At 58.0% G+C, this 10,000-nt stretch overlaps 3 protein-coding genes across 3 annotated transcripts in view; 1 reads left to right on the top strand and 2 right to left on the bottom strand.

The window, feature by feature from the left end:
* Nucleotides 1–2,178, top strand: part of PTSG_11213 (uncharacterized protein) — a gene marked incomplete at both ends in the record, with an annotated part of 3,053 nt that extends 875 nt beyond the window's left edge. The window contains 7 exons of the mRNA XM_004987801.1: nucleotides 156–216; nucleotides 245–373; nucleotides 427–687; nucleotides 930–1,035; nucleotides 1,337–1,566; nucleotides 1,720–1,973; nucleotides 2,103–2,178. Of these exons, the coding sequence (XP_004987858.1) occupies nucleotides 156–216; nucleotides 245–373; nucleotides 427–687; nucleotides 930–1,035; nucleotides 1,337–1,566; nucleotides 1,720–1,973; nucleotides 2,103–2,178 (1,117 nt within the window). The remainder of the gene's footprint in view (nucleotides 1–155; nucleotides 217–244; nucleotides 374–426; nucleotides 688–929; nucleotides 1,036–1,336; nucleotides 1,567–1,719; nucleotides 1,974–2,102) is intronic.
* A 260-nt stretch (nucleotides 2,179–2,438) lies between these two features.
* PTSG_11212 (mbre TPR repeat protein) lies at nucleotides 2,439–4,733 on the bottom strand (the record flags this gene model as incomplete). The annotated part of the gene is made up of 2 exons (XM_004987800.1): nucleotides 2,439–4,113; nucleotides 4,354–4,733. 2 exons carry the CDS (start codon nucleotides 4,731–4,733, stop codon nucleotides 2,439–2,441), a joined length of 2,055 nt encoding a protein of 684 aa, XP_004987857.1.
* Nucleotides 4,734–5,431: 698 nt separating this feature from the next.
* PTSG_11211 (uncharacterized protein) lies at nucleotides 5,432–7,645 on the bottom strand (the record flags this gene model as incomplete). Its single annotated transcript, XM_004987799.1, has 7 exons — nucleotides 5,432–5,549; nucleotides 5,780–5,943; nucleotides 6,222–6,315; nucleotides 6,347–6,597; nucleotides 6,921–7,035; nucleotides 7,284–7,415; nucleotides 7,599–7,645. 7 exons carry the CDS (start codon nucleotides 7,643–7,645, stop codon nucleotides 5,432–5,434), a joined length of 921 nt encoding a protein of 306 aa, XP_004987856.1.
* Nucleotides 7,646–10,000: the final 2,355 nt, after the last annotated feature.

Here is a 10,000-nt window from a genome sequence, read left to right as displayed (position 1 = left end):
ATGGAATGGATGTGATTGCGCTGACAGCGAACATGATCGCTGACTCCTCCACCATGCACACGGCCAGCACCAACAACGGGGCGATGATCACGATGTGTTTGTCTGTGGTGGCTGCCATCAAGAACGGGCTGGCATTTGATGCGCGCATTGCAAAGGCGTGGCTGCGGCCAACTCAAGACTACCATGGCCCAGCCAATCACCGCCCTCGATCTGCTTGTGCTGTTGCTGCTTTACCAAGCACCAGAACGCCCACCGCCGCGGCGCGGAGACCACCGTCATTAAGCTTGCAAGCACGGGCCGGCTCACCACCGCCATGGCTGTTGCCATGTTTGCCAGACACACGCGCGCGTTCTTGATGTGCTTCAAGTCGATTGTGCACATGGCGGACATCCTGAACCGGCGGCAGCCGCCACCTCGCCTCCACAGCAGGAGGTGGTTGGGGCGCTGGTGGCGCACATTGGCACGGGGCAGGCACAGGAGGTGGACGCAGCCATGCCTGTGCTGCTACTGTCGCTGGCCACAGGCCACCTGAAGCTGCTGCACCCATTTGCGCTCATGCTGAACGGCATCCTGGACTGTCTGAGCAACCTGCACTTCATCCCCACCCGGCAGCTCTTCCGTGTCCCGACCACGCTCATGTTTGACCGCCAGCGCACCGCAGCCGCAGGCCTCATAGGAAGATGGTGCGTGTGTGTGTGTGTGTGTGTGTGTGTGTGTGTGTGTGTGTGTGTGTGTGTGTGTGTGTGTGTGTGTGTGTGTGTGTGTGTGTGTGTGTGTGTGTGTGTGTGTGTGTGCATGAACTTGTGCGTTGGGGAAGGCGTGTTGGACAACATAATGTCCTTCCATGAAGAGTGTCTCTGGCTCTTTTCACTCAACCACCACACCACCACCACCACCATTCCTTCTGCATTGCACCCCATGTATGGCAGCTGTCTCAATCCAATGAAGAGCTGAAACACATCGGCACCATCGCTGCCACCACTGTCACCCGCACCTGGCTCGCTCTCGCCAACGACACAGACACCTCCATCGGCCGTGCGTTCATGTGTTCATGTGTTCATGTGTTCATGTGTGCGTGCGTTTGCGCCCTTGTCTGCACCCTTGTTTGCGGTTCACCTGAGTTCCCCGTGTGGACTTGTCGTGCTCCTCCTCATACATCACTCACCCGTCTCCTCGCCTGTCCAACAGGCAACCATCTCTCCTCGCTGTTGCAGACATTGCAGCTCATCTATGTCGACAAGTGCGTTCAGCTGACATGCTCCGTTGCCACAGCGTCTCCACATGCACGCCCAGCCATTTGCCCGTCTACCGTGGTGTCGTTTCCTCCCACCGCCAGCACCAACAACCATCAAGAGCAAGCACATCTGCCGGGATGTGTGCACGGGGATGGTGGGCTCACCATCGAGCCGCCGCCGCCGACGGCCGGTTGGGTTCATGTCGCTCGCCGACCCCGGCAGGCACGTGTGGAGGCCGCCGGGACCCCCAAGTGCACGTTCCAGCACAACAACACTGTCAACACAATTGTGGTTTGCGCAGACGGACGGGTGCGCCCCATACGTTGGAGACGTGCTCTAACTTCTCGCCCGAGTACACGCGCGCGCGCGAGGTGGGCAAGGACACGCACGTGGTCGTCAACGAGAAGACGCTGCAGGCGCCGTTCGAGACGAAGCTGCAGCTGCTGGCGGGGATTGCCGCCGAGTTTTCCGGCATGATGCGCAGCAAGACCGACGAGGAGACAAGACTGCGGAAGCACGCTGCCGGAACGCGGACCTCTTCACGTTCCTGATGTCGCTGCAGCCCTTTGTATGGTGGGACCTGCCGCTGGGGACGGGCAACCTGAACCCGGAGGAGGAGACGATAGAGGAGGTGCAGCACGAGAGTGGGGCGCACCCACGCGCTCAAGCCGGCGTTCTCGATTGGCGTGGGCCTGCAGCGACGACGTGCTGTTCCGGACGGTCGTGGACGGACAACGAGTACAGGTTGACGACCCAGCCCTCCGACAAGACTGCTGGGCGTTGTGCACGCTGAGCAACCGACCGTGTTGCCGATACCACCGCACGCTGACGCGCACATGGGCGACGCCTGGAACTACTTTCCACCAGCCGCACCCTGGAGCTGCTGCGCAAGGCGGGCGTTGTGAGCGTGGACGTGGGAGTGAAAGAGGACCTGTTTGGTTGAAGTATGGTATGGTAGGTTGTTTGCTCGTTGCTTGTCAGCCGGTTGGATTGCGTGAAGCGTTTACTAAAGCGACAAACAAGCAACGTCAAGCAAGGCAAGGCAAGTGGCAAGCAAGGCAAGGCAAGTGGCAAGCAAGCACGTAAAGGAAAGACAGAAGCAAAGGAGCAAAGAGACAAACCAGCAAACCAGCAAACACAAGCACACACACACACACACACACACACACACACACACACACACACACACAGCACAGCACACAGTCAAGTGGCGGCGTTGATGCGGCTGTTGATGGCGGTGCACCAGTCAGCGAGCGAGGTGTCAGAGCGCGCGTGCAAGCGGAAGACGAAGGTGCGGCCAGGAACAGCAACGTGTAACTCCTCCTCACCATGGGCGAGCTCAGCTGACAGCACACTGGAAAGGGGGATGCGCCGCTTGGCCGTGCCTGAAGCGGACTTGCCGTACGCGAAGTGGCCGTCGTCGTCAAACTTGCACCAGCACGGGCGAAAGGCGGCCCTCCGTCGCCCACGCTTCCGCAACCAGCCGGCCAGAGGCTGTTGTGGAGAACGCTCCTGCGGCTCAGACTCGTCTGCTGCATCTTGCTGGCCAGCCACAGCTTGAACTTGGTCATCGCCGTCCCCTTCTTGCTGCTTCTGCTCGTTCTCTTCCTCGCCCAGGGAGGCGGCAGTGCGTGCACCGCCGTCATCCGGCTCGTCGTTGCCGCGAATGCGCCGCAGTTCGCACTCCGCGTCGCGCGCGTCTGGGTGGTCTGGGCCGACCGTGCTTGTGTAACCGTCGAGCGCCCGCTGCATGTAGGCGCAGGCCTGCTCCTTGTCACCGCGCTTGTCGTGCAGCAGGCCAATGTTGAAGCACGACGTGGCCGTGCTCGGGTGCTTCTCGCCCAACGTATTCACCTTGATGGCGAGCGCCTTCTCATAGCACTCAACCGCCCTGTCGTGCTCGCCCTTGTTGTTGTAGGTGTTGCCGAGGTTGTTGTAGGTGCTCGCTGTACTCGGGTGTTTCTCGCCCAGCGTTTCCACCTTGATGGTGAGCGCCTTCTCGTAGTACGCAACCGCCTTATCGTACTCCCCCTTGTCATCGTAGGCGTTGCCGAGGTTGTTGTACGACGTGGCTGTGCTCGGGTGTTTCTCGCCCAGCGTCTCCACCCTGATGGCGAGCGCCTTCTCATGGTACGCAATCGCCTTGTTGTACTCGCCCTTGCTGGCGTAGACAGTGCCGAGGTTGTCGTAGGTGTCGGCTGTGCTCGGGTGCTTCTCGCCCAGCGTCTCCACCCTGATGGCGAGGGCCTTCTCATGGTAAGCAATGGCCTTGTCATGCTCGCCCTTGCTGCAGTAGGCGTTGCCGAGGTTGCCGTACGGTGCTGCCGCGTTTCTTCCTTTCTCCCCTTCAGTGCGCAGCCGAATTGCCAGCGCTGTCTCGTAGTAGGCAACGGCACGATCGTGCTCGCCAAACTGGCTGAGCACCGTCCCAACCTGGCCACACAGCCCCGCGAAGGCGTCAGTGCTGTCCTCGCCTCGTGCCCGCATTGCTTCGACGGCACCCACCGCCTTTTGCAGGCACCACGCGCGCAGCTGGTCTTTCACGGCTTGGTTGACTGCGCCAAAGCCGCCCGCCCACGACTGGATCGCTGTGAAGATCATGTGTTTGTCGTGGGGGTTGAAGGCGTCAGCTCTCTCTGCTTGCACGCGCACCAGCGTGTCTGTGACGGCTGTGTAGCTGCCGCGAATGGCGTCTTCGAGCGCCTGTTCTTCGCTGTTGGGTAGTTGGATGGTGACCTCTGTGCCTTCGTTGCTGATGCCACAGAAGATCTCCCACAAACACCACGCGCGTGTCAAGGGAACAGGGTCTCGCCACGGCATGAGCACCAGCAGCACATGGCCAATGTTGGCAATCGACTGCTTGAACGTCGTGCTCCACCTGGGTGTTGAGAAAGGGAAAGGGGGAGAGGAAAGGGCGGAGGGATGACGAAGACAGGGGGGGGAGGGGAAGGGGTTGCAGTTTCGTGAGGGAACAACGTGCGTGTGTCTGTGTGCGTGTGGCAGTAGTTGTTGAAGAGCACAAGAGTTTCACACACACACACACACACACACACACACACACACAGCTGCACACACACACACACACACACACACACACACACACACACACAAAACGCACCATTCTTGTGGAAGGTTGGCCGTGACGTTGGCGTTTTGGTTGTTCATGAAGAGGTCAAACCAGAAGAACACGGGCTGGTCGTCGTCCTTCCGTACTTGCTCTTCCGCAAACTCGAGCAACACGTTCAACACGTCTGCGATCTTGTACCGCCATGCGTGCGACACAAACACGGTGGCCTTGTTCACGTGTTCTGGCGACTGCTTGCGCAGCTGCTCGACGTAGGCGCAGTTGTCCTGGCGTGTGCGTGGCACAACCAGTTGCTTGCAGGCATCCTCCGTGGTCATCTCAGTGTACGTGTCGGGGAACTCGCGCTTCAGATCACCCAGAAACCGCCGCACAGCTGCCACGGACACGCCGTGCGTCAGTCGCTGGTCAGCCATGTGTGTGTGTGTGTGTGTGTGTGTGTGTGTGTGTGTGTGTGTGTGTGTGTGTGTGTGTGTGTATGGAGTGTGGGGGGTTGGAGGTCAATCGCTCAGTGGGCAATCCGTGTGGTGCGGACGGCGGGCTTGAGGGCTTGGTGGCGCGGGGCGAGGTGCCAGGAAGAGGAGACGATCGAGGAGATGGTCGACGTGGGAGAGACAAACAGGGAGAGGAAGAGGGGAGTGGGGTTGTGTTGGTTTACTTTGGTTTACTTTGGTTGGAGGGGAAGGGGAGAAAGAGAAGAGTGGCAAGGACCGGTTGGTTGGTTGTTGTGGTTGCAGTGCACACAAGAGAGGAAGAGAGAAGGAAAAGCAAAACTGGAGGAGGGGGTGTGGCTTTCGCCTTTTTTTTTTTTTTGTTTGGTTGGTGGGTGGGAACAACAAAGACGAAACACACAGACAGAGAGGAGAGAGTGCCCACCAGCTTTTTTTTTTTTTTTTGTTTGGGGGGGGGGGGGATGCTGGTGGAGCACGCAAGGCTGGTCGCTCAGCTCTTCGCAAACCACAAAAGAGCTGCTGAGAGTGAGTGCGAGAAGCTGGCGGTAGCAACAACGAACACGCTTCCGGGCCCAAGAAGGTGTCTTGTGCGTTTTGAACCAACCGCTCACACACACATGCACAGCAACTCAAGGCAGTTGGCAGAAGAAGCAAAGAAACCGTCAGCCTGAGGCGGCGAGTACGCTCATGCACACCGTGGTCACACACAAGGGTGGTGTGGACTGAAGGACTGAGAGGAGAGCTGAGGACTTGAAGGGGAGAGGGAGAGGCAGCGCTGTCCTGACCATCCAAGGACAACAAAAGCCGATGGATGTGCGTGGTATTTGGTCAACCAGTCCTGGCTTGTTTTGGCTGCTACTTGCTTCTTTGCTTGCTTCTTGCTTATTGCTTGCTTGTTGCGGTTGGGGTGGTTCGAGGAAAATGGCCACCAAACACCAACTTACTTACGACAAACAAACAAACAACAAACAAAACAGTAGACTGCTGGCATAGCCCGAGCCGTGGCATACCCGCCGCACGTTGGCACTCGGGCATCGGCGGCGTGCGCATACAAAGTCGATGGGTCGCCAAGCAACCAGCTCTGTGGTGGGTGTGCGGGATGGCCAGTACAGCCGTGCACATGGAGGCGTTTCTCAGGACGTTCCCGTTTATTGACCTGGCGCACATGGCTCTGCTGAGGGCGCGGCAGGGAGAACCAAGAGGGGAGGAGGAACAGGCCAAGGAGGAAGAAGCAGAAGGAAAGGGCGCCCCAGGGACAAGCAACAGGCAGATGCAATAGACGAGAAGAGTAGGGCAGAGGTGAAAGGAATGACAATGGGGAGAAGACAAAGAAGGAGGAGGAGGAGGAGGAGAAGGAGGTGGAGAAGAAGAAGGTGCTGGTGGAGCAGGAGGAGGAGGAGAAGGGCAGGGGTGGTGCTGGTGGAGCCGTGCCCCGGAGGAGCAAGGCCGGACCCCGCGCACCGACACGGGGCGAACGCGCACAAGCGGGAGGAAAAGAAGCAGGTCACCAACAAGGAGAAGAACAACAGCAACAGGCCACGGAGGCCTACAAGAGGGTCGCGTTGATGTGCCTGCACGTGAATGTGGTGAGGTCGTGCACGTTTGTGGTTGTGGTGGCGTTTTCGAGCACAATGGTGTCTGCTCTGGGCTGCCGCGTTTCGTGCGGTCTGGATGAAGGCTGCCGGGGGTCCGGCACGGCAATGTCTTGGCCTGCATGCTTGGGTCCGGGAGTAGTCGAGGCAGACCCCGCCCGCCCTCTTTGCTGAACACCAGCTGCGTGCCTGAGCTGATGCGCTAAGCCTTGCACAGGCACGTGTCGAGGGGGCGCCTTGAGCAAACAGCAGTGTGCCGCACACCATCTTGAGCACGGTGGGCCAGGAAGACGCCGTGGTGCAGTTGGTGCACACACAAACACACACAAACACACACACACACACACACACACACACAGACACGCGCCTCCTCAACGCTGTGAAATGTGTGTGCACAGCCGCACGAAGAGGAGAATGCAGGGGGTGAGGTTGACAGCGAAGCGTCATCAACCACACGCCAGCCCCATCCAACCACCCACACTGACACAGCCACACGCACACATGTTGTCCCCACTCACCACCACCACCACGCACACGCACACACACGCACATTGCTCACCTCTTCATGAGAGCGACTGACATGTGCAATGTCTGCCTCACGCCAGATTGGAGCTGGTGTCGGCCGGAGTGTGATGGCGGCTGTGCGGTCGATGGCAATGGCGGAGATGGCGGAGCTGCGGTGGAAGAGAGAGAAAGGAGAGAGAAATGGGGAAGGTTGATGATGATGGGTCGTTCATGGCGGCTGCTTTCCCCTCCTCTGATGTGGCCCTGGTGCGCATGCAACCATCACACAACGACAAGACACAACGATATCATCACACACAAGGCACAGGTATGGCATATGAGCACAGCAGACGTGTTCACCTTCCTGACCCTCCTTTGCTTTCCTCCTCCTCGCCCCACCACACACACACACACACACCTGCGCATGACTGCGTCGCTGTGGTTGGATGTACCCACCATGACCATGGACGTGTGTGTCCACAGCTGCTCCTCCCAATCCATCATGTGTGCACCGCCCATCATCCTCCAACGATCCTCAGGCAGTCGCTCCCTGCAGCCACACACACATACACACATGGTATGTGAGCTGCAAAGCTACGCTGCTGCACGAGCACCCACAGCAACACCAAGCACACCCAGAGCAGCAACAACAACACATGCGCCATACGCCAACCAAAGCATGCATGATGGGCTCACCTTGCCTTGCTGACATGTGGGAACACTGCATGAGTACAACAGCGACAGCTGAATCGGGAAAGTTGCAGCAGCAGCATCCGGCATGCGAGCCCGCTTCCACCAACATCCTGATGTGTGCTGGTACCTCACCACCTGTGCATATGTGTGTGTGTGTATGTGCGTGGTTGCGGGCAGCGTGGATGGGAACAGAACACAACAGACACAGAGCAAGCCATCACGTCAGCACAGCAGAAGAAGTGAGTGACATCACACGCAACACGGGCGTGCGTGTGTGTGTCAGTGTATGTGACCATCATCCCCCATCAACCCTCTTCCCCTCGTTCGCTTCACCACACTCCATCACCACACTCCATCACACACACACAACCAACCACACATCACCACCCACATACCATGTGTGAGGCGAGTGCAGCTGGCATGCGTGACAAGTATCCTCGACATTTCCCTCATCTTGCTGCCTGTAAGTGTGCATGGCCTGTAAGTGTGTTTGTGTGCGAGCACCAGCATGGTGAGCGAGTGGGAGGGAAGAGGGAGAATTGATATGTGCGCAGCTACACTGCTGCTGCCACTGCAGATGCTGCGCATGCATTTGTGTGTGAAGAAGAAAGGGAAGAGAGAGAAAACAGAAAACAGAAGGGAAGGAACAAGACATGCTGCAACCCATTCCATCCATCCATCCCTCTTCCTCACACCACACACCACCGTCCTCTGTCACCAGCCAGTCAGCCACACCCCACCACACCGTACTCACCCAGCATCCCCCAACCACCCCATCCATCCATCCACCCAACACACATCTCCTCTCCGTTTCCCCTCTTCTTCTCATCCTCACCTCTGCTGCTGCTGCTTCCAACCGAAAATGCAACTTGTGCTGTCGCCACCTGTTCCCAGCTGCAAACAGCCAGCTTCTGCCAGCAGCAGTGGGCGATGGGTTGGTTGGCTGGGGGATGTGTTCAGCAGCAAGTGATGCTGGTGGTCGCGTCCACCTCCTCCTGCACATCTCTGCAGCATCGGCGGTAGAGGGTGTGTTGGCTGCTGCTGTTGTTGTTGTTGTGACGGCCGTCAGGGAGAGCGAGAAAGAGAGGGAAAGACGAACAGCGGCTGCAAGGTGGAGAATGTGCAGGTGTGCAAGCAGTTGTGTGTGAGAACGACGAATGAGACAGCGCATCAAGCAAGGCAATAATACAGGCAGCCACACCACACACATGCATGCACATTGATGTGGGACAACAAGGGGAGACAGGAGGGCGAGGAAGAGAGGGGAATATAAGCAGCGGCTGCAAGGTGGAGAATGCGCAGGTGTGCAGGCAGTTGTGTGTGAGAACGACGAATGAGACGGCGCATCAAGCAAGGCAATAATACAGGCAGCCACACCACACACATGCATGCACATTGATGTGGGACAACAAGGGGAGACAGGAGGGCGAGAAAGAGAGGGAAGACGAACAGCGGCTGCAAGGTGGGGAATGTGCAGGTGTACAGGCAGTTGTGTGTGTGAGAACGAAGAATGAGACAGCGCATCAAGCAAGGCAAAACAGGCAGCCGCACGACACACATGCATGCACATTGATGTGGGACAACAAGGGGGAGAGACAGGAGCAACAAAGACAGCGAGCACAAAACACGCACACTGGTGCTGTGCGCATCACATCAACACACACATACGTACAGTGCTGCACTCACGTTGTTCATCACTTGCTTGTTTGTGGTGTGAGTTGGTGTTGCTGCTTCCGCAGCCGCACAAGGGTGGCTGGATGGTCATCACATGGCAGCGCCCATCTGTTCATCCCACCAGAGCAGTGGTGGTTGGTGGAGGGGGTGGGGGTGACAGCTGCTGGCTCAAGGGCCCTCTGTGCGGCGACAGCAGAAGGTAGGAAGGGGAAACGAGCAAGTGTGGAGGGTGGTGATGATAGTGGTGTTGAAGGTGAGGGAAAGGAGGGATGTGAGCAAACACACAAGAACATGAGGTGGTGGTGATGATGGCGTGTGGATGGGTGGAGAAGAGCACCCACACGTCGACACACACACACACCTGCCTGGCAGTGGTTGGATCACCATTCATCCGTCAGCATGTAGTCACTGTGGGTTGGTTGGTGGGGGTCGCCCACTGCCTCATGCATCAGCCAGCACCTGCTGCTGCTGCTGCTGATGATGATGATGGAATACATTCATCTGCACGCACCACCACAAACAAACAAGCAACAATACCAGCAGCAGTGAGCAGCGTGGCACAGACAGAAGGAGGAGAAAGCAGGAGGAGGATGGGCAGAAACACAACCCCATGCACACACACACACACACACATTGGCTGTGATGGTGGTTGATGTCATTTCCCCCTCTTTCACCATGTGTGTGCTGCTCACTGGTTGAGAGGTTGCATGATCCATTTCTCAAGGTTCGCCCGCTGCATGACGGTGGGCTGGATGGGCAGTGGTTCTG

The sequence above is a fragment of the Salpingoeca rosetta genome (assembly GCF_000188695.1).
Source record: "Salpingoeca rosetta unplaced genomic scaffold supercont1.41, whole genome shotgun sequence".
NCBI classification, from domain to species: Eukaryota; class Choanoflagellata; order Craspedida; family Salpingoecidae; genus Salpingoeca; species Salpingoeca rosetta.
Note: the sequence above shows the minus strand (reverse complement) of the source record. Positions and strands in the feature narration are given on the sequence as shown.